General features: G+C 34.7%; 1 protein-coding gene across 2 annotated transcripts; it reads right to left on the bottom strand.

The window, feature by feature from the left end:
* Positions 1 to 12989: 12989 nt before the first annotated feature.
* On the bottom strand, positions 12990 to 16548 carry LOC114383333. 2 transcript variants are annotated; one of them, XM_028342985.1, is made up of 5 exons: positions 16017 to 16548; positions 15814 to 15913; positions 15130 to 15229; positions 14329 to 14417; positions 12990 to 13687 (listed from the first exon to the last, which is right to left on the bottom strand). In XM_028342985.1, exons 1-5 carry the CDS (start codon positions 16207 to 16209, stop codon positions 13339 to 13341), a joined length of 831 nt encoding a protein of 276 aa, XP_028198786.1. In that variant the 5' UTR covers positions 16210 to 16548; the 3' UTR covers positions 12990 to 13338. The 2 variants fall into 2 exon arrangements, with proteins under 2 accessions (XP_028198786.1, XP_028198785.1); XM_028342984.1 differs by having other exon boundaries at positions 12990 to 13693.
* Positions 16549 to 25158: the final 8610 nt, after the last annotated feature.

The following is a 25158-nucleotide window of genomic DNA, read 5'->3' on the forward strand; positions in this document are numbered from 1 at the left end:
TGCCGAAAAAGCTAAAGACGTCTTGGAACTAGTACATACAGACATTTGTGGTCCTTTTCCAACACCTTCTTGGAATGGACAACAATATTTTATCTCGTTCATAGATGACTACTCTAGATACAGTTACCTATATTTGATACATGAGAAGTCTCAATTCCTGGACATTTTTAAGAGTTTCAAGGAAGTTGAACTTCAACTTGGAAAGAAAATTAAGGTTATCAAATCTGACCATGGTGGTGAGTACTATGGCAGATATGATGGATCAGGAGAACAACGTCCAAGACCTTTTGTGCTTTTTCTCAAAGAGTGTTGAATTCTTCTACAATACACTATGTCAGGCAAACCTAGCATGAATGGTGTAACAGAATGGCAGAACTGAACTCTTAAGGATATGGTGAGAAGTATGGTTAGTCATTCTTCTTTTCCAGAGTAGCTTTGGGGAGAAGCCTTGAAGACCATAACTTACATCCTTAATAGGGTGTCAAGTAAAGCAGTTAACAAAACCCCTTATGAACTTTGGACTAGCAAAAGGTCAAGCATTAAACACTTGCATATTTAGGGTTTTTCGACTGAGGCACGAACTTATAGGCCGCATGAAAGAAATTCGGATTCAAGAACAATTAGCTGCTATTTTGTTGGCTATGTTGAACGCTCTCAGGACTATAAGTTTCACGATCTCACTTTAAGATCCTTTTTCGAAACGGGAAATGCGAGATTTCTTGAGAAAGTTGAGTTTGGGAAAGAAGAGAACATAAGGAATGTTGTCTTTGAGGAAGAACCTGTTGTTGACAATGCTCAAGTCCTCATACCTATTAATGTTTAAGAAACAACTCCAGTAATAGAAAACAATGTTCCAATTATTGTTGATGACATTGTTCAAGAACAAGACAATAATGAGGTTCTCCCTCAAATACCTATACAACAACCTCAAGAAGTGTCATTAAGGAGATCTGTTAGAGAGAGGAGAAGTTCCATCCCAGATGATTATATTATCTTTCTCCAAGAACATGAGGATGACATTGGTTTAATAGAGGATGATCCAATCAACTTTTGTCAAGCTATGCGTAGTTCCAACTCTCAAAATTGGGTCGATGCCATGAAGGATGAGATAAAATCTATGTCAGAAAATGACGTTTGGAATCTTGTCGAATTGCCTAAAGGTGTGAAACCTATTGGTTGCAAATGGATATTTAAAACCAAAAAGGATTCAAAGGGAAATGTCGAGAGATATAAGGCTCGTCTAGTCGCTAAAGGTTTTACTCAAAATGAAGGCATTGACTATAAAGAAACATTTTCTCCAATATCTTCAAAGGATTCTTTTAGAATAATAATGGCACTGGTAGCTCATCATGATTTAGAGCTACATCAAATGGATGTTAAGACTGTGTTTCAAAATGGTGACATTGAACAAATAATTTATATGGTGCAACCAGAAAACTTTGTATCAGGTGACTTAAAGTCTATGGTTTGCAAACTAAACAAATTCATACATGGTCTAAAACATGCTTCCCGTCAATGGTATTACAATTTCCATCAAGTCATTACCTCGTAAGGTTTTGAGGCAAATACAATTAATGATTGTGTATATCACAAGTTCAGTGGGAGTAAATACTTATTCTTTGTATTATATGTCGATGATATACTGCTTGCTAGCAGCGATATAGGCTTCTTACAAGAGATTACAAAATTTCTAACGAAATTTTTTCAAATGAAAGATCTTAGGGAAGCCTCTTTTGTGTTAGGCATTAAGATACTAAGAGATCGCTCTCAAGGTATCCTAAGGTTGTCATAAGAGAGTTATATCAATAAAATCCTAGATAAATTCGGCATGAAAGATAGTAAACCAGGATATACCCCAATAGCCAAAGGAGACAAATTTAGTCTCAAACAATGCCCCAATAATGACCTTGAAAGAATAGAGATGCAAAAGATTCCTTATGTGTCAACAGTAGGAAGTCTAATCAAGTTTGCACTCGTCCCGATATAGCATTTGTGATAGGAGTTCTGGGTAGATATTTGAGTAATTCTAGAATCCAACATTGGAAAGCAACAAAACATGTGATGTGTTACTTGAAAAGAACAAAAGGATACATGCTCACTTATCAGAAGTCTAAGAATTTGGAGATCATTGGGTACTCAGACTCTGATTTTGCTGGATGTCAAGATAGCAAACACTCCACATCTGGATACATATTTATGTTGGCTAGAGGAGCTATCTCTTAGAAGTCTGCTAAACAAACTCTCGTAGCTTCTTCGACCATGGTCGCAAAGTTCATTGTTTATTTTAAGGCATCCAACCATGGGATATGACTGACAAATTTTGTCACTGGTTTGCGTGTGGTTAATGGCATTGAAAGACCGTTGAGGATTTATTGTGATAATAAATCAACAGTTCAATACTCCAACAACAATAGAGTACAACCAAGTCAAAATTCATTGACATTAAGTTTCTTGTTGTTAAGGAAAGAGTTCATAATAGACAGATTTTCATAGAACACATAGGGACTGATTCCATGCAAGCTGACCCATTTACTAAAGGTTTGGTACCTAAATTTTTTCATGAGCACACCGTTTATATGGGTGTAATTCCTAATAGTACCTTAGTTTAGTAGGAGTCTCATTTGAGTTCTATATCCTATGCTTTTTGTATATTTGTATTGTTTGGATTTTCTACAAAAATAAAGTTGAAGTTTATCATATCATTATGAGTTTGTTTTGTTTGCAATATTTATGTTGTGTTTGGATTGATCTCTATAAAGAATAAAGTTTGGACTAATTGAAAATGAACATGAATAAGATCACATTGCATGTTATTTTCATGTCGTTTATTCATATTTGATCTATGTCAACAAGTATAAGTGACAATGGTGATCATTATGGCTTAGTCACGTTAGATTGTGATGAAAACCGTAGTAGCTCCTTGTTGTTATATAAGATGAACTAGATTGTTTAAGGAAAGTCTAAAAGTAAATAGCATAGAGTTGTGCGCCTAAAGACTTTTGTAGTATGAATGACTAAAGTTAATATGAAGTCCAATTGGGAGATTTTTAGGAATTTTATAATTCCTAATTAATTAATTAATTAATGTGGGCTACATATATATTATAACATTTATATTAGTTATTTACATTTTTTATGGGCTCAATATAAATGATCTAATTTGGTGAGCCTATTAGACTATCAAGAGAAAATTAATTTGGGCTTAATGAGTGGAAACTAGTTTGGCCCATTAAGGGATACTGGGAACCCTAATAGGTTTAAAACCTAAGGCACGGTTATGGTCCACAATACACCAAATCAAAAAACAGTTTCTCCTCTCCCCATCTGAAGAGAAAACGAAGGTCCCATAAGAAATGAGGAGATTTGGTTGATAAAGGTCATCAAACCAATTGTTAGTTATTGTTCTCCAAGTTCTGTTGCATTTGTTTGATCAATCATTATAGATCCAGGTATTCCAAAAAAATTTCTTGATAATCTAATGTAATGTGTACCTAGTGGTTATTGGTATTTTATAAGGATCCCCTAAAATTCCAACATCTGGATCCTAAGAAATTGTGATGATGTCCAATGTAATATTATTGATAACATGGAACAAGTCATTACCTTTACTGTTAGTAAGAGGCCTGTCACCTAGGTTTGTTCTGTGATTTATGCCTATCCTAATCCTTCTCTTTGATCTAACCTCTGGGACCATTTGGTGTCCTTGAGGAACTCTATAACAAGACCTTGGATAATTATAGGAGATTTGAATGAAGTCATTTTTGCCTCTGAAGTCCAAGGTGAGTCCTTCCTTTCCAATAAAGCTAGTGTTATGACTTCAGCTTTGGATCATTATGACATGATTGATATGCATGTTGTGTGTGTGGGGGGGGGGGGGGGTCACCTAGTGGAAGAATGTTTAGAATGGCGCTCATGTTCGTAAGAAGCTAGACAAATGTATGGTGAATCCTGATTGGAGGATCCTTTTCCCTCAAGCTTTGGTGGAGGTTCTTTACCAGCATAACTCAGACCATAATCCTTTGCTTTTGAGTTGTAGCAAATTGGTGGTTGATGCTTGGCTCTCTCGCCCAGAGTATCCAAATTTGGTGGTTGATGCTTGGCAGGGCAGGACTCTCCAAGTAATGTCATTCATAAGCTTAAGGAAAGTTAAGGAGGAAACTACCATCTTTAATAGTCAAGTTTTTGGAAACATTTTTAAAAGAAAGCGTCAGTTGCAGGCTTGGATTCAAGGTGTTCATAGAGTGCTTGATGTTAGAGTATATGCTTCACTTGTCTCTTTAGAGAAAGAGCTTGAGAAATTGTATAATGATGTTTTGTATCAAAAGGAGGTCTTGTGGTATCAGAAATCAAGAGAGAGGTGGGTGAAGCTTGGTAACAAAAATACCAAATTTTTTCACACTCAAATTACTATCAAAAGGAGGAGGAATAGAATTTATGGGCTCATGATTAATGGTAATTGGCGTACAGAGAAGGAGGTTTTAAAAAGGAAAGTTATGCTTTACTTTAAGAGTCTTTTTTTAGAATCAATAGAATTGTCAACCTTCCGGTTTATCCATGCAAAATATTCTTGTCTTGAGTCAACAAGCTATGGAGACTCTTCTAGCTACAGTTAGTATGAAGGAGGTAAGAACAATTGTCTTCTCTATAGGTCCCTACAAGGTCGCAGACTCTAATGGTTTTCTGGCTCTATTTTATAGAACTTTTTGGAAAACAATGCAAAATGATGTGCAGAGCTAGTAGCTAATGTCATTCATACAAGTAACTTCTATGATAGCCTGGTTTAGACTATTATTGTCCCAATTCCAAAAATTGGCAATCCAACGAGCTTGAAAGACTAAGATTTATGTAATGTGTTTGTTTAAGTGGTGTCTAAGATTCAGGTTAATAGAATTAGGCCCCTTCTTGATGATATCATTGGTCCTCTTTAGAGTAGCTTCATACCTGGTAGGGGCACAAGAGACAATGCCCTCATTACATAAGAAATTATTCACTGTATACATAAGAAGAAAGGTAAGGTGGGATGTCTTTTGTTTAAAATTGACTTTGAAAAAGTCTACGACTATGTGAATGGCGAGTTCTTAGAGGCAACATTGAAGGAGTTTGGTTTTCTAGCCAGACCATTAAAATCATTATGAAACTCACTACCTCCACTTTTCTTTATCTCAAGTGGAATAGTGAAAATTTGGAGAGTTTTCATCCTACAAGAGGACTTCGTCAGGGTGACCCTTTATCTCCTTATCTCTTTGTTTTATGTGTGCAAAAAATTGGCTCTCATGATCCAGGAAAAAGTCTCTAACAATGAGTGGCATCCAGTTAAGATTACTAGGCAATGCCTTTCCATCTCCCACCTCTTTTTCGCAGATGATTGCCTTCTTAGTAGGAAGAGAGTTATGACTAGCCAGCCATAAAAAGTGTTTAATGTTTTTTGGAAGAACAATGGTCAACACCTAAGCTCCAGCATCAAGCAAAGTACTATGGGTAAAACAGGCTTGTGCAATCCACCGATAAGCAAACTTGGTGGTATACTGGCCATAAGCTGAAGATTCCAAATGATCATATCTTGCGTGTCCAGGCTTAAGAAGTTGCCACTGATGAGGATTTTTATCACATATGAAAAGGGTGTTGAAAGAAGGTTCCAAAGCTACGTCTCATTATTGAAGATAATGCAAAGCTGAAGATTAATGTTACTTATGTGAACATAGTCCACAAGCTGATCAGAGCTCTTTCAGAGCACTAGTTAGCAAACCAAATTGACAGGTTCCCCTACCCAACTCTATAGTGAAAACCATTATGAAGGATAAATGCTCGAATAAGCTCAACATAAATGGTAGCTTGAATGAGAATCTAGGTTTATCTGGTTTTGGAGGTGTCTTCAAAAAAAATCTTGGCAATTGGTTAGGAGGGTATGCATGTCCTTTTGGCCATACAACAAATACAAATGTGGAGCTTGCTTGCAATTTATCACGGTCTCACCATTGCTCACCGAGAGATTATTTTACTATAATTTGTGAATCTGATGATGGGGGAAATAGGCCAACACAATAAAAAAAACTCTATAATAGAGTAATAGACAGTGGAAATAAATTCCCCCAAACTTGCAAGAACCTGTGAGGAGCACCAATAAAGTATAGAGCGCAAAATAGAAATTAAAGAAAAAAGATACACAATTTGTTTAACATGAAAAACCCCTCAATACAAGGATAAAAACCATGGGTCATCCAGACCAAAGAAATAACTCTACTATAATCAATAAAGATACAAGAGAGTCTCTAACAAGTGCACTAAGACGTGCTACAAACAGCCAAATCAAAACAGACCCTCAATTGGTACAATAGAGACAAGAAGATGAAACCCCAAAATATAGAGTAGAGAATGCGAAACACTTATCTCTCTAGATATCTTTTCATGATCCAATAGAACAATTTGAAGTATCACGTGTGTAGAGCCTACTGTCCAAAAATCAGCTCGATCCAACGGTGAACGAATCCGCAGTTGTAATCTGAAAAGCGCTTTCTGGTGGGTATGCGAAAATCACAATGATTTTCCCTCTACTTTCTCTCTCAATGATTTGTAACTGTTTTTCCCTCTCAAATGAGTCACTCTTTATGTATCTCTCTCTAATTTGACCCTTCTCCACTTAAATAAGTAAGACAAAATGGGCCTTCTCATTTGGGTCTTTACTCCACATAGGAAGGGAGCCTGAAATCCCAACAAATCTCCCCCTCACAACTATGTGGAGGTGACCGCCAAACGATGAACTCACAACAAGCTTCAAACTTCATTGCATCCAGCCACTTTCTTTTTTCTTCACTTTGCATGGCCTCTCTAAAGCACTCAGGTTCTCTATCATCAGTTAGGATCAGATACTCATTAGGATAATACCTCTTAGAAGGTTGTCTCTCCCTGTTGGACCTCTTGAGTTGAACTTGAGGTGGTTCGGTAGCATCCCCAAGATTTTCATCTTGTGACATGTCATGCTCCTTTTCATCATCATCAACAACAGGAGCATCTACCTCATTTCCAGGTTGCTGGACACCAACATCATTCTGAACATCAATATTCAGATTCTAAATAGGCGACTGAACCGGTTGAAAATCAGTCACACCGTTTTCTTCCTTGGGTGTAGACTTCTCCACCTTATCAATGTCTTCAATGGTTTGGTATTCCATGAATTTCACATTACAACTTCTAACAAGCTTCTTCTCAAGAGGATCATAAAACATGTAACCAAATTCATTCTCACCATAACCAGTGAAGATACACTGCCTTGACTTTGCATCCTTTGAAACCTACACAAAAGCCTTGCAGCCAAAAACTCTTAAGTGATCATACTTCATATTCTTGCCAAACCAAATTTTGTTCGGCATCTCACTATTCAAAGCAACAACAGGACTAAGATTGATAACATGCACTGTCATATACAGTGCCTCACCCCAGAAGTGCTTGGGTAACTTTGTTTCAAAGAGCATACATCTCACTCTCTTAATCAATGTCATGTTCATCCTCTCCGCCAAACCATTCAGTTGAGGAGTTTTAGGAGGAGTTTTCTCATGAGCAATATCATGCTGCTTGCAGTAGACATCAAATGGTCCACAATACTCACCACTATTATCAGTACGAATGTGTTTCAGCTTCTTACCTGACTGTCTCTCAACTAGGACATGAAACTCCTTGAACTTCTCGAGAACTTGGTTTTTGTCTTCAAAGCATAAACCCAAAGTTTCCTGGAATAGTCATCAATGAAGGTAACAAAATAAAGTGCACCACTAAAGGATTTCACCTTCAAAGGGCCACAAACATTTGAATGCACCAATTCAAGCAACTCAAATTTTTTGGAGGGAGAATGCTTCTTGAAGGATACTCTGGTTTGCTTACCAACCATGCAATGAGAACATTTCTCCAAATTTACATTCTTCAATCCCGAAAGTATATTCTTCTTGGCTAAACAATTCAGCCCCTTCTCATTGATATGACTAAGCCTTCGGTGCCACAAAGATGCCTCCATATCCATAGCATTCACATTGTCTCTAGTAACCAAAGCTTTCATCCAATACAACTTTGAAATTTTCTCCCCCTTGGCCACAACCAGGTTACCCTTGGTGAGTTTCCACTTTCCAGAACCAAAGTGGTTATCATAACCAGCATCATCAAGTACCTGCACAGAGATCAAATTAAAGCGGACATCTGGAGCATGTTTCACTCCTATAAGTAGCAATTGCATTCCCATGTTGGTTTGCAAACAAACATCACCAACACCAATCACCTTGGACATGCCATCATTACCCATCTTCAAGACTCCAAAATCACCTGGAGTGTAAGATGTTAAGAACTCCTTCCTGGCTGTAACATGCAGGGTAGCACCACTATCAATTATCCACATGCTTTCATCAGATACAAGATTAAGCGAATTAGGGTCATGGAGAATAACAAGATCATCACTAGTATCAATAGTCACACTATCATCATCATGATCCTTCTCTTTTTCCTTACCCTTCTTGTCATTATTCTCCTTCTTCCATAGAAAACAATTCCTCTGGATATACCCCGTTCTATGACAATAATGACACTCAACATTCTTGTACCGAGACCTGGACTTGCTTCTGCTCTTGTCTCTATCACCCTTCATATGTGCCTCCATCGTTCAAGTAGAAAAACAATCCCTTAACCAAGAGCTCTGATACCACTCTCATGGGGGAAATAGGCCAACACAATAACAAACTCTATAACAGAGTAATAGACAACGAAAATAAATTCTCCCAAACTTGCAAGAACCTGTGAGGAGCACCAATAAAGTATAGAGCGCAAAATAGAAATTAAAAAAAGACAGAGACACAATTTGTTTAACGTGGAAAACCCCTCAATACAAGGGTAAAACCACAGGTCATCCAGACCAAAGAAATAACTTCACTATAATTAATAAAGATACAAGAGAGAGCCTCCAACAAGTGCATTGAGACGTGCTACAAACATGCAAATCAAAACAGACCCTCAATTGGTATAATAAAGACAAGAAGATGAAACCTCAAATATAAAGTAGAGAATGCGAAAAACTTATCTCTCTCCAAATATCTTTTTCATGATCCAACCAAACAATTTAAAGGATCACGTGTGTAGAACATGCTGTCTAAAAATCAGCCCAATCCAACGGTGAACGAATCCACAATTGAAATCTGAAAAACACTCTCTCGTGGATATGCGAAAATCACAATGATTTCTCCTCTCCTTTCTCTCTCAATGATTCGTAACTAGGGGTGGGAATAGGCCAGGCCGGCCTACAAGGGCCTACGACCTGGCCTACATAAAGTCTGGCCTGAACTGGCCTATTTAATTAAAATGTTAGGCTCAGGCTTTTTTAAAAGCCTATTAAATTAAATAGACCAGGCTTAGGCTTATTAAAAAGCCTTATAAGCCTGATAGGTCGGCCTATATATATATATATATATATATATACTTATATTATTTTATGGGTATAATTAATTTTTTTTTAAACTATCATACTTTGATTACACATTACTGCTCCATAACTTCTATTCTTATAATTAAGTAAGACTTTAATTACAATTTAGGTGTGAGTCATGTACCCCTTTATATTCCTCGTTATTTTTATTGGCTTTCATTTTCTTTTAACTTTCCTATTACGTTCCTACTCCAGAGCAAAGGGATATTAAATATTTAATGTGAATAAGGCTTTTAAAAAGGCTATCAGGTCAGGCTAGGCTTTTAAAAAGGTCAGACCGAGTCAAAATAAAAGTCTTTGATAGGCTATAGGCTAGGCTCAGGCCTCAAAAATCTATCGTAGGCTAGGCTCAGACCTTTCAAAGCCTGGCCTAGCCTGACCTGGCCTGGCCTATTCCCACCCCTATTCGTAACTCTCTCAAATGAGTCACTCTCTATGTATCTCTCTTTAATCTAACCCTTCTCCACTTAAATAAGTGAGACAAAATAGGTCTTTACTCCACATAGGAATGGAACCCAAAAAAATCCAACATCTGAGGTGATGCTTACTTTTATCAAGAATGGTGTGCCTTTGACTTATCCCTATGCTCCTTTGATTGCTAAAATCATAGCCTTTTATGATCTGTCATGGAACCTAACGTTCCAGCATGTGTTGCGTGAAGGAAATAAGATAGCTGATTATCTTGCATAGTTTGGAAATAGTTCAGTTAAGACCCTTGTTTTGTCACCCTCTTGTCCGCCAGCAATTTCAACCTTGTTGTTAGGGGATAGAGTGGCTACCTTGTATTTAAGGGGGTTGTTAGTCTGTTTGCTCCTTTTCTGTATTTATTTTGCATTGATAATATATATATATATATATATATATATATATATATATATATATATATATATATAAGGGGGCAATTTTTTTTTTCCTACAGTATTAAGGGGTTTTTATCTCTCGGGGGCACTTCCTCTATAACCATAAATGTAGTACCATCCTTATTAAATTTAATTTATTGACAAAGATTAATTATAAAGTTGGTGGATACTTTATATTAATAATGTGATTACGAAAAAATCTACCAATAATTAATCTTCATTTTAGAAGCAAGTGGATTTGACAGCAAATAAAATTTTTGTATACTGAACTCCCATGGACCAAATGATCCCTTAAATTAAACCTCGTTGATTTTTTTTTTATTATTCTTTTTACAGATAAACCTCGTTGATCTTATTTATATTTGCGTTGCAAATTTTCATTTTCTCAACCTCAATGTTCCTAAACACCCACATAAATTTCTCCATAAGAGCCATACATATACAACATTCAAAAACTACAAAATCTTCAATTGCTGACTTTTCCTATGGTGCATAACATCAAAAGTCTACTTGATTTACAAGTCACAACTAAGGATAACATCCAAAAACATGCATTTCTTGTTCATTATGTCATGTATCAAATATATGACAAATATAGAATGACAGAGATCATCTGTAGTCTCTTTCCATCGTCAATAGAGATCCATCAAGGATTTCAATTAAAAATCATCATAAACTGTGCTTGAATAGAAAAGAAAATTATTGTTTGAATTGACCGAAGATATTTTAGTGAAGGAGAGGAAAGAAGTAGATTAAAGAAAAAAATTGATTAAAGGGAAGGAGAAAAATAAAAGTAACATAATATTAAAATAAAAGGTAATAGAAATGTATTGTAAGTGTTAAATGTTTTATATTGTTAAATTATTTTCGAATAATTTTTAAGCTAGTTATTATAAATATTAATAAATTTACCCTACATGAAATTTGTATATGAAAATAATATAAATAACTTTGTTTAGTGCACAATAATGTATTTCAATTAAATTCTTAAAATAAAACCTAATGATAATTTAGTCAAAACAATGTAATATTACGGGTTAAAATAATTTTATAATCTACTATTTCTTTTTTCTTTATTTTATTTCTAATTCAAACAAAACATAAGTACTTTAATTTTTGAGTTTTGAAGTTTTTGTTGTCTTAAACTAGAATTTTATTCTCTTCTCCTAAATTTACATATATAAACTTTACTTTCTCGTCAAAGATTTTCCTTGCTTTGGAGAAAATGAAAGTACACGAGAAATCATATTTTGTCTTGGAATAACACATTTTTTATGGTGAAACAAGTAGACCCAAAATTTGGAATCTTTGAAATACATGGTAATGGAAGGGTATTAGAGCCTCCCATTTTTTATGGGGATAAAAGTAGACCCAACATTTTTTCCATTGGCTTTTGCTCAAAACAGTTTGCAAGGGGTAACACAGTAACTTTGTTTCAACAGTGCAAAATTCCACTGCTTTCTCACTAGTTGAGAGGAGAATCACTATGCCACGGGATCTACCAAAATATTCAAATATTTTGTTCCTAATTCACCACTCCCAATCCAGCGAAATTTCTCTTCTCTTCAACGACATTTCACCAAACACAACATAAAAGAGAATGGGTGAAAAGGGAAAAATGAAGTGAAAAAGTGAGCTCATATTGCACCAAACAGCAACAAGAGACGGAGACTATAGATCTCAATGGTACTAGGCACAAGTTATCGATTTGAGTGTTTTAGTTAGTTCAAGTTCTCTTACATCTTTTCTAAGTCTTCTATCCATAATAGTGTGAAAATTACAATTAACAAGGATGCAAGTAAGGGAGGTTACATATTGGTACCGAATTCCAAACTTATAACAACTAGAAACATACTCGTTTGCCTCAGCCTGATGAAGAAAGAGTTGAGTAATTCAATAATTCCTACAAGGTCATAGGCTCAAATTTCCATCATCATAATTGTGAAAATCGGCCAACTAGAAACGAATGACTTGGTCAATCCTTTAAGTCATCGAACTAATCAACTCAAATTGATAAAAATTAGTTATTTGAATTGGATTGACCCAATTTGACCCGATCAATTATTTTAAAAGAAAATTAATTCCATTTTTTACAAATTTTTCTACAATTCCTAAAATATGTTCTTATAATATTATTTTGATATTGATAAAAGAATATAATAACAAATAATTATTATCTTAATCTTCATATAACTTAATATTTATATATTTTATACATCTTTACTATTCTTATTTATGATTATTTGATGACTTTGTACTTATTCGTAAAAAATAAAAATAAAATAGTAATTTAATAATAATACTTAACAAAGTAATTTATAATAAATAATTATGTAATATTGAAATAAAATATTCATCACATTTTATTAGTTATATTATATATATTTTTAATTTTTTTAATTTATATATATATATATATCAAATCAATCAATCAAGCAAATAAATAACCAATAAATAATCCATCGATTCCACCTTTGACCCGTGACTCGCCATGTCAATAAAAAGAACTACAGTAATGAGATTTTGAGCATACTACACTATAGTATTGAGATAAATAGTTAAATACTGTTACTCGAATACTATTTATAACAAACAAATCTTCTTTTCATCCATTGGGTCTAAATTTAATTACCATCCATAAGTGAGGGACGATGTGCGACCCTGTGTCCAGATTTAAGGATAATATTAACCGACAATCATTAAAGTTCAGAAGTAAATTCTTTTTTTTTCGTGACAACGAATGACTTCAAAATATCACTGATGAAGACATTGATGTTTCTAATCCTAAGAACCTACGGACGCATGCACATTGGAAACTCTCCAACCCCAAACCGTTTTGTTTATACAATAGAACCATTAAAAAAGATGCAATATCTACATCATCTTGCTGCCGTCTCAATCAAAACAGCAATACAATTTTCACACGCACATCATTTGCATAGGAACCAAAATTTTCACATCTCAGCTTTCATCTTGCTGCTAGCATCATTGGATATGTTGTGCGGTTAGAAAACACATTTGTTAATGCGGTCTCCATGGAAGTCTCCGAGAATAGTGCCTCCTCCTGCCAAAGCATACGATACTTCTAATCTTTCGAAGACTACCAAGTAAACATTTGGGCATAGTGGTTGGCCAAATCCTGCTTTTAGTTCTAGTTCTTCTCACAACTGCTAGTGGAGTGTATGAGAACAAGTCTCCCAAAAAGCCAGCTAATTTGTTCTTTCCAACGCACTCTTCTTCCCTTTCTTCTTCTTCTTCCTCTTCTTCAATATGGTGCTTGATCTTCCCACTATCTGTGGCTTCATCATCAGAACCAATGTCATTATCATCACAATTTCCTTTCGGTAGATGGCCATCCACTTGCAATGACCTGCACCTTACATTTATACCATTCAGTTAGTGTGAGAACTTGTCTCAGAATCAGAACACCACCACATTTTTTTAAAGTAAAACATCCAGTAAGCAGTAGATTTTGAATTATTATGGGTATGTGCTATTTTGTTCAGTAGGTACTTATCTAGATGCTATTCTTTTATTTCAAGCATATGACAAATGCTGACTGACAAAAATATATCTTCATATCCCTTAATTTGCAGTAGAATGCAGATGGAAAAGCAAATTTACAATATGTGATGAGATAATACACTAAATAATAAAGTGGCGGGTTCAAATTACTCCAAGTAACTTCAAAACAGTTACTCTTTATCTCCACCATTCATTTTCTTTTAATCACATGACTGATGTCCAACTGTTCTTTGACTGAAAGTGGTTAACATAATTAGCAAACACGTTAAAACTCAAGCATATGACAAACAAAAGATATTTCATTAAGTGATAAATAAAGGATTATGGCCTAATGAAATATCTTGAAATCGAGAAAGCCTTAACAAACTATGGCACAGGCCAAGAATCATCTAGTGTAGCCTGGCAAATAGCATGTTGGTTCCTGCATCATGCAGGCAACAGCTTAATATCTGAATATTTAACAGGAGTCAACTGGAGAAGTTTTACCTCCTGTGTTGTTTCAAATAGACAACTCTTTTCTTCAACCGCTTTCTTTGAACACAGCAATTGTTTGTGACATGGCGGATGAAACGGAGCTATGCAAACCAAAATATAAAAAGAGAAAAAAGCATATAGCAGTTATGAACAACAGAATTCTAACTAAAACACATTATAGCAGTTATGATATAACTAAGAGAGGCAGTCCTAACAATGACAGGATACTTAGTTCTTAACTTTGATGACAGATAAGAAAGCAAACTAGAATCAACTGAGCTTCAACCCATACCGGTTGATTAATGCAACTAAAACCATAAAATGCTAGAGAAGAAAACTTCAAATCACGATGATATAATAGTACTTCTGCAACGCTAGGAAGCTTGTATTATACCCCAACAAAAGTCACATACAAAAAATAATAGTACTTCTGCAACACTAGGAAGATTGTATCATACCCCAACAAAAGTCACATGATTCACAAAATTATAGTCAATCTTTATTTTTCAAAACATTGACTAACCATTTATCTGATCAAAGATACATACAAAAAATGCATGAAACTTGCATGCAGTATACAGAGAACTTCCATCTGCAACTTTTGCACCCCCTAAATGTTAATTTTCTCCCAAAACCGTACAAGAACCAAATACAGATCGCTATGGCTGATGACAGAAGCAAATGTTAATTTTCTCTATATCTGAAGGAAAAGGGTTATGCACATGGATTAATTCAAGTGTGATAATTAGGCAAAGTATTGCAGTAAACGGTGAAGGTTAAGATCAAGCTGGCTGTTGAATAAAAGTTACTAACCTGGTCACCATCCTTGATGCCATAATTTCGAAGATAATCCTTCTCCGTAACTAGCTTCTGTCCATCATAGCATAAACAAAATTGCCCCCAAACATGCGCCCTTTACAACCCAAAGTAATAAAACATTTAATCTTTATAAATTTTAAAAATAGTTCCTAAGATGGCATGATATGCACCGAAATATATCACATCACATGTAATCTCAAAATAATCATCATTGATAGAATAAATTAAAAACAAATTTGTATGATAACAAAAAATATATTTAAACTAATCTTAAGTATATTTATAATGTTTTTGACATGATAACTATAAAAAATTTAAACTTCAGTTTTCTAATTTTAGTCTCTGAATTTTGTTTTGCTTGTTTTAACTCCTCGATTATTTTCGTCGTCCATATCAGTCCTAGTCAAGGTTTTTGTCCTTCCCCCATCCCCAATTTATTGACGACAAAAAATAAACGAAAAAATAAAAACAGACACAAATACTGACACAAAATAAATCTAAAATTATTTAACTGTTTCAAAAACATACTTAACCCTTTTGAACTATTTAACAACAATAAGAACTTGAATATAAAATTCTCATATTAAAAAAAAAAAAAAACAGATAATTACTACTAGAGTATAGTCACTTTAAGTCATAGGATTGACACAGAACCAAAAATGAGTATAGTCAGCTTACCATGAAATTTTTGCTGGCCCCTTGTGAGGCACGTGACTAAACACGGCCTCCACCGCGTCCTTCAGTTCCGCAACGGTGGCCATCTTCGAAACTTGAATATCTGAGAAACGTGAAGTCGTACACAAACAAACGCATGCATCATCTATCAATTTTTTTTTAAAAAAATAATAATAAATAGGAATGAATGAATGACGGTTGCGTACGGAAGCATGAACCGTCGAGTTTGAGGACGGTGAGTCTGAGGGGTTGGGAGGGGAGCCTGTCGTAGAAGAAGCTTTTCCTCGCGAAAATGGCGAGCGAGGAGGAGGAGGAGGAGGATCGGCGAGGGGTCTTGGTGTTAGGGTTAGGGTTAGGGTTGGCCACTATTAACTGTTTTTCGTGCTCGGTGGTGGCCATAGTGGGATGCAATTAGAGCGTGAAGAAGCGTGGGAAGGAGTTTATAGAATAATGGAGAGGGAGAGATTCTTGGAGCAGAACGACACGCATTGTGCAAATGGAGTTAGGGTTTCGCCTTTGGGAGTGTGGTTTGGTTGATGCTGCTTCTGTCGGGGAGATTCTAATTCGGTCCAGAGTGAAACAGAGAGAGAGTGCCTTTTGTATCGAGGAAGAGAGGGGAATGAAGAAAACCGTTGCACAAACCGGCAACGGTCTATTTCCATGGGGCTTGGGCATGGGCTTAGTTTTGGGACTTTGTTCACGATAACTGAACTTCTTCACAGGCAATTTCTATTTTCATCTTCTCTTTTGCCATCTAAACCTCCACGTTCTTAAAAACATTTATTATTCCAAAATTACCATTTTCACCGAAACATAATTCTCGAAAAAATATAAAACAAAATAATGTTTTATTGCGTAACAAGGGTGAAAAAAAACATAGTGAAAACGTGATGACAAAATATAAAACAGAATCATGTTTTCATCCTGTAACACAATGAAAACAGGAAAAAAAAAAACACAATGAAAACATAATTCTATTATGTATTTTGTTGACTGAATCATCATTTTTTTGCACTTCATATGAGATTAGGGAAGAAGACGAAACAACAATGGATTATGGTGTCTTTATGGTGTCTTCTGGGTGTGCTTGGGAAGGTAGAGAAAGAAATCAATTAAGTTTGTTAGTCACGTCAAGAAATCGTCTAACGTAGTTACTGTTGAGGACCAACAAAATATGTTTTATTTTTATAGGGACCAAATTAATACAAAAATTATTATGATGATGAAATTAATACTTTTTAAATTTTATAGGGATTCCAAACATATATTTACCCTTAATTCTAATATTAGTAAAAATATAACGACCAATAAGGTCCAGCACAATAAGTAGATGATTGAGTTTCTTAAACATGTAGACGGGGGTTTGATTCTCTGGTTATGCATATGGAGAAGACTTTATTGGAAGAGACAAAACTCATTTTGGTGATCTCTACGTCTCGAGAATTAATCTCATGACTTCTGACTATGAGGATACCTTATTTCCAACAAACAAAATATAATGTGCCATCATTAAGATAATTTATATCTTAATTAATTGAAGGATTATCAAAAATGTATTTTTTACAATTAATAAGAATTATTTTTAAAAAAATAACAAAACAAAAATGTGTTTTGTTGAATAAGATGGAGTGCCCAAAAGTATACCATAAAAACATGTTTTCATTGTGTACTTTTTTCCGTCTCCCTTGCACAACTATTTTTGTTGAATAAAGAAGGTTATTTTAGGAATAATATTTTTAAAGCATTGGTGTAAGTAGAAAATGTTAAAGTGAGAATAGCAATTCCCTCTTCCCATTTGCCAAGTTTTAATTTTTTTTAAAACAACCATGTGTTGTAAACCATTGACCTGCCACTTCATGAAGGAATCTTACAAGGCATATAATTTTTCTAGTAAACTATGTTTTTAAATCTTTCATCAACTAGTTTAATGTTATTAATTGTTTTGGATATGGTCGTTATTTCGGTGTGACTTAAAAATAAGTCACACCGATATATATTATGTATACTCCATTCATGGGCATCATAAAGATTACATAGCTATATCAACCAATCAAATTTGAATTATTTTTTTTTTGTGATTCAAATCTAAGGACCTTATAGCAAATTTTATATTTTTATTTTTTATTTTGATTTTTAATTTATATTTTATTAAATGACCACTTTATCTTTAATCTTCCATCTTCCTAATTTAATCTCTAATTTCCTAATCTTGAATGCTAGCCTTCATCTTCTTCCTACTCTTTTTGTTTTTTCTCTCTCTCTCTTATTCTTAAACTCTTCTCTTTTTGTACGGTTGTTACAAGCTTCTCTCGGGCACAACATGGACCCATTGTTGACGCTGTTGGTGCCTACATGGTGCTGCTCCTTCATTGTCCCTTCCTCCAGCCCCAACTTGTTCCTATAAATATTGTATTTTTTATTTTATTCCTTTAAAGTTTTTTTGTTTTACTCTTTGTGAATTCTTTTTAGTCTTTGTTGTCAAGTAAAAACATTAACTGATGTCATAACAATGATATTTGTAGACCATTGATTTATCACTTTGTCAAGGAGTCTTACATAGTAGATAAATGTATTTTTTTCTAGTAAGCTATGTTTCTAAATCTGTCATAAACTAATTTGACATTATTAATTATTTTGAATATATGAGGATTTAAAAATCAGTTTATAAAATAAATAAAAAATAATGTGATTGTCTTGTCAAACTCTTTAATGGCATCAATGGATTACCAACATCGCATTTATGTCATCAATGAATGTTGTTACTTAGTACATGGACAAAAAAAAAATACAAGAAATAAAATCAAAACAAAAACCTTTAAAGAACTAAAATAAAAATAAAAAATCCTCTATTTTATAGAGACAAAATTATTTAAGCCTTTATTTTATGTATCATGATACACTCTCTTTTACTTAGAGAGACCAAATTGCATTCTTTTACCATTTATTAAAATAATAACTCGTTTGAAAAGGTATGAATTTTTTATTATTTCTATTTTTCTGTCATTTCTTCAAACATTTTGGTTGATATTCATCACATTTTTTTTATAGTGTGATTATATAGTATTACTATAATTAATTAATTAGTATTATTATTGTTATTGGTACATGCAAATATTTTTTATAAGAAAAAGGCTAGCTAGGGTCGAAGGTATGAACTTCTCCATTTTGTCAACGAGCAAGATATCTATCAAAAAAACTCGTTGTGTTATATAATGAAAGGTGGCAATGAGAGTGGTCACACCTGTGACTAATGATTTAAAGATGGGTAAGTATTCAATTTGATCCTAGAAAGAGTCAAACAATAATAAATTAGTTCATAAAAGATGAAACATTTAAATTTAGTCATCGAATGTGCATAAAGTGCTATAGATTAGTTCTACGAATAATTTAATAACAAATTGATCTCTAAACTTTGTAACCTAATATCAAATTGATCATAAAAAAAATATAATTTATTATCAAATTAGTCTTTAAAAATTATGACAATGATCTCACAAATTTAACAACAAGACCAATCTGTAACACTTTTAAACATTCAGGAACTAAATTGAATTTTTCATCTTTCAATGATCAATTTGTCACTATCTCACATTTTCAGGATCAAAATGAATATTTAACCATTAAAGATTGTTAGACTTGTAGGCTTGTAGCCCTATTGAAAGGATTGGAACTTGGTTGGGGCCAATAATTTCCAGAAATACATAACTGACGCATGTGAATTTAGACAATTATCTCATATTTTCTTTTATTTAAGACTTTGTTTATGCCTTTTATGTAGATTGTTAAGTTGTACTTTGTTCTCTTTAACTTCTTATTTTCTTATAGTTCACATGCTTATTGATGGACCTTTTTGTAGGATTTTTGAATTGGATTGAATAGCAATTTTTTGGACCAAGGTTCAATGAAAGCTTGAAGTGACAATTTCAACTCAAATGTGCTTAAGTTGGGATTAGAGGTCCCAGATTGAAGTTCTTTTTTGGAGAAGATGAAAAAGAAAGTTGCAGAGGAAAATTAGCTTAAGCAAAACAACTTTGGCTTAAACTGATTTTGGTCAGAGTTACAAAACTGCAGAGTTTGTAGTATCTGTTTAAACCTGAAGTTTTTGGCTTGAGCAAACACTCACTTAAGTGCAAATTTTTTGGGTCTTTATAAAAATATTGCCTCGTGCATTTTTGGGCAAGCTTCCTTATTTTGTAAAAACACTTCCTTTGAAAAATTTGTTCTTGCCCAACTCTTTTCTTCCATTGTTCCTCCACTTCCTTGCTTTTGGATGCTATTCATGGAGATGGGTAGCCAAACCCTCCGTTGTTGGGGTTAGATGTATCCGAACCATATGCTCTCATGTATTTTTTTGAAATAGTGTTATATATTCCTCTTATTCTTCAATGTTAGCTTTTTACTTCTATGCTTCATGCTTGTTATGATTCGGCCACTCATAGCTTGATTCTTGGATGAGTTTGCTATTGGAAAATACTTTCTTTATCTTGAATTGTGGTAAAAGGCTCATTAAACCTTGGAGCTAGGAATAAGGTGAGAGGTAATGGTTATCTTTGGGTCATTGAGCTTAAACCAAGTTCCTTTGTTAAATGTTCAAGGGATTGACATTTAATGGAGGAACTTAGATCATTTTACCTAAGGAATTAGGGATTAGAATATCGTTTTTGAATTGTGACCGGTATTAACATTGGATTACAAGTTGAATATCATGTTTTAGCATAAAGAGAGTTTAGTTCGAAGAAATCTAACCTCGACAACCTTTGTCATCTGAATTTACTATCATTTTATTGTGTGTTTATCAAAAATTCAAAAAATATCGTAACTTGTAGCTTTGTTTTGAATTTTATTTATTGTTGAATATTATGTTTAAATCATCCTTGTTTATTCGTTAGTTTAGATAGTAATCATCCTATGTTTAAAATATCGTAATGACTATGAGGTTCATCAAGATAGACATCTCATTCTTGCACAAAAGAAAAGAGTCCTTGTGTTAAACTCTCATGATGCAATCTTGGCCCAAAATGAGTTACTTACTCAACAACTTGAAGCACTCACCAAGCAAATTTCAAGAATTCCTCAACTCCAAAGTGTGCAAGCTACTCAATTTGGTGCTCAACAAGTTTTAAGTTGTGCTCTTTGTGGAGGTGGTCACCCAAGTAATCAATGCTTCATGCTAGATGGTTTCCAAGATGAAATGAATTATATGGGAATTCAAAACTAGCAAGAAAGTTTTGGCAATCCTCCCTACAAAAATGTTTTTAATCGAGGTTGGAGGAACAACAACAACCATGGTTGGAAGCAAGAAGTCGATTCCTCCAATAGACCGCCACCTCATGGTAATCAAGCTCAACAAGGTTAACAATATCAACCTCTTCATCAAGACCATACTTCTAAGTTGGAGGATACTCTCAACCAATTCATGCAAATTTCTATCACCAACCAAAAGAATATGGATGCTTCTATAAAAAAAACCTTGAGGTGCAAATGGGACAAATTTCCAAGGAAATGGAGGAGCTCAAAAAGTGGATCATTTTTCACCAACACTCAACCTAATCCCAAGGAACAATGCAAGGCCATCACCACAAGGAGAGGAGCATTGGTAGGTGACTTGACTAGAGAGAAAAGTGAGCAAGAGGGTGTAGTTGAAGAAATCATTGAGGATGACGAGAGTAAGTTTGATGAAGAGAGTGAAAAAAAGAATAAGGATAGCAAAAACAATAAGAGTAAGAAAAAAAAAGTGAGAATGAGGTATTGAAGTGTAAGGGGGAGTTGAAAAGAAAGAGTCAAATAGCTAAAGAAAAGAAGAATGTGGTAGTGAATCCTCCCTCCAAGGATCTTCCATATCCACATGCTCCTACAAAGGAGGACAAGGAAAAGAAATATGCAAGGTTTCTAGAGATTTTCAAACAATTAGAAGTCAATGTTCCTTTTTTGGAAGCTATAGAGCAAATGCCCACCTATGCCAAGTTTATGAAAGAGATTTTCACCAAGAAGAGATTCATTGAGCAAGATACAATTCAATTGTCGGCTTGGTGTAGTGCCTTCTTCCTAAAGAATTTGCCTTTGAAACTCTAAGATCCAAGTAGTTTCACAATTCCAATAACTATTGGAGATCCCACGGTGGGGAAAACTCTACTTGACCTTGGAGTTAGCATTAATCTCATGCCTCTCTCCTTATTGGCAAAGATTGGTCATCTTGATCTTAAGCCTACTCGAATAACCCTCCAATTAGCATATTGCTCCATTAAGCGTCCACATGGTGTTCTTGAGGATGTACTTGTCAAGGTGGATAAATTCATTTTTCCCGCTGACTTCGTAGTGATGGACATCGAAGAAGACTTCGAATTGCCCCTTATTCTGGGAAGAACTTTCATGAACATGGCCAAGATTTTGGTTAATGTGCATGATGGTCAAATAAAGCTTCAAGTGAATGATGAAGACATCACATTCAATGTGTTGGAGTCCATGAATCACCCAAAGGATGAAAAATCTTGTCTCTAGAAGGATGTTATCGATGAAGTTGTTATCCACTCCAAGGAGAAATTATCTAATGCTTCACCTCTTGAGAAAACCATCATAGATGTGTTTGAAACTCTTGATGAGGAAGAGGAAAAGGAAATTGGAGAATGCTTGAAACAGCTTGACACTTTGAAGGAAATTCCTTCGGAAGAAGAAATTATTGAAGAATTGAAGAAAGATGAGAAAGCAGAGGAAGCCAAGCTTGAGTTGAAAATCCTAACTCTACATTTGAATTATGAGTTTCTTGAATTAAATGGTAGAAAATTTGTCATCATTAATAGTTCTTTATCTACTTTGGAGGAGGAGAAATTGATTGAAATCTTAAAGGATCATAAAGGAGCTATAGGTTGGTCTATCTCCAACTTAAAAGGAATAATTCCTTCTTATTGTATGCATAAGATCATTATGGAGGAGGATTTCAAACATGTGGCTTAACCTCAAAGAAGGCTTAATCATGTGATGAAGGAGGAGGTAAGGAAGGAAGTCTTGAAGCTATTGGAAGTCCAAATGATTTATCCCATTTCTAATAGTGCATGGGTTAGTCCTATGTAAGTTGTTCCAAAGAAGGGTGGTATGACAATTATTCGTAATGAAAAGAATGAGTTGATACCCACAAGAACAGTTGTCAGATGGAGAATGTGCATAGATTACCGAAAGCTCTACAAAGTAATAAGGAAGAATCATTTTCCTCTTCCTTTCATAGACCAAATGTTAGAGCGTCTAGCCGATCAAGCCTTCTATTGCTTTTTAAATGGTTATTCGGGCTACAATGAAATTGTTGTGGATCCTAAGACCAAGAGAAAACTGCTTTCACATGCCTCTTTGGTGTTTTTTCCTATAGGAAGATGTCATTTGGGCTTTGCAATGCGCCCGCCACTTTCCAATGTTGTATTTAGCTATTTTCTCATATTTGGTCGAGAAATGCATAGAGGTTTTCATGGATGACTTCTCCATCTTTGATAGTTCTTTTGATTTGTGCTTGTCCAACTTGGAAATAGTGTTGAAGAGGTGCGTTAAGACAAATCTCATCCTTAATTGGGAGAAATGCCATTTCATGGTGACCGAAGGAATTTTTCTTGGCCACAAAATTTCATCAAAAGGGATTGAAGTTGACAAAGCCAAAGTGGATGTCATTGAGAGACTTCATCTACCAACAAATGTAAAAGGAATATGAAGTTTCCTTGGACATGTCGGATTCTATAGACGCTTCATCAAAGATTTCTTAAAGATTGCCAAGCCCTTGAGCAATTTTCTCAACAAGGACACACCATTTAGTTTTGATGTTGAATGTTTAAATTCTTTTAACTTTTTGAAGGCTAGTTTAGTCTCTGCTCCCATACTCATTGCCCCTAATTGGAAAAAATATTTTGAATTCGTGTGTGATGCAAGTGATTATGTAGTAAGGGTTGTTCTAGGCCAAAGGAAGGACAAAATTTTCCATCCTATGCACTATGCTAGCAAGGTGATCAATGAACATCAAATCAACTATGGAACAACTGAAAAAGAGTTGCTAGCAATAGTGTAAGCTTTGGAAAAAATTTGTTTGTACTTGATTGGACCAAAAGTGGTTCTGTACATTGATCATGTTGTTATCAAGTACTTGTTTACTAAGCCTGATTCCAAGCCTAGACTCATTAGGTGGATTTTGTTGTTCCAGGAATTTGATCTTGAGATTCAAGACAAAAAGGGTAGTGAGAATCAAGTAGCAAATCACTTGTCAAGACTAGTGAATGAAGAGGTGGCCACACTTGAAATTGAGATTCTTGAAGAGTTTTCTGATGAAAAACTATTGTTAGTGTATGAAAGACCATGGTTTGCGGATTTGGCAAACTTCAAGGTTGTTGGAGTAATTCTAGAGGACATGAATTGGCATCAAAAGAAGAAATTCCTTTGAGACTCAAAACAATATGTGTGGGATGATCCTCATTTATTTAAGATTGGTGCAAACAACTTGTTCAGATGGTGTGCCACTAAGGAAGAATCAAGGAGCATATTGTGGCACTGCCACAATTAACCATATGGAGGGCATTACAATGGAGAGAGGACTGCTGCAAAAGTCTTCCTATTTGGATTCTTTTGACCCACAATATTCAAGGATGCCCATGAGCATGTGAAAAGCTGTGACAAGTGCCAAAGAATGGGAGGAATTTCGAGAAGGAATGAGATGCCACTTCAGAACATCCTTGTGGTGGAAGTCTTTGATTGATGGGGTATTGATTTTGTAGGCCCCTTGCCTTTATCTTACTTCAATGAATACATTCTGGTGGTTGTTGATTATGTTTCAAAATGTGTGGAAGCTATTGCCACTCCCAAAAGTGATGTCAAGACAGTCATGAAATTTCTCAAGAAGAATATATTTTCCCTTTTTGGAGTTCCAAGAGAGTCGATAAGTGACAGAGGGACTCACTTTTGCAATGCACAATTGAAGAAATTCTTGGAACATTACAATGTTAGACACAAAATAAATTCCCCTTACCATGTTTAAACAAATGGCCAAGTCGAGGTATCAAATAGAGAAATCAAGAAGATCCTTGAGAAGACCGTTGCTTCTTCAAGAAAGGATTGGGCTATGAAGCTTGATGATGCCTTGTGGGCCTATAGAACTGCATTCAAGACACTAATTGTCTTATCTCCTTTCCAAATGGTGTACAAAAAATCTTGTCATCTTCCGGTGGAATTGGAGCATAAAGCCTATTGGGCTCTCAAGTTTTTAAATTTCAATGAGTTATTATCTTGGGAGAAGACGAAGTTGTAACTTCATGAGTTGGAAGAGATGAGACTCAATGCATATGAGTCCTCTAAGCACTACAAGCAAAAAATGAAGGCCTACCA

This window comes from Glycine soja, chromosome 14 (genome assembly GCF_004193775.1).
Source record: "Glycine soja cultivar W05 chromosome 14, ASM419377v2, whole genome shotgun sequence".
NCBI classification, from domain to species: Eukaryota; Viridiplantae; Streptophyta; class Magnoliopsida; order Fabales; family Fabaceae; genus Glycine; species Glycine soja.

Excerpts from the sequence above, each read along its gene's own strand:
- LOC114383333 (XM_028342984.1), bottom strand. The coding sequence starts at position 16,209 with ATGGCCACCACCGAGCACGAAAAACAGTTAATAGTGGCCAACCCTAAC. Across the intron at positions 15,230-15,813 it reads GGGCCAGCAAAAATTTCATG|GGCGCATGTTTGGGGGCAAT; the intron begins GTAAGCTGACTA and ends TGGGTTGTAAAG. Across the intron at positions 13,694-14,328 it reads TATTTGAAACAACACAGGAG|GTGCAGGTCATTGCAAGTGG; the intron begins GTAAAACTTCTC and ends TATAAATGTAAG.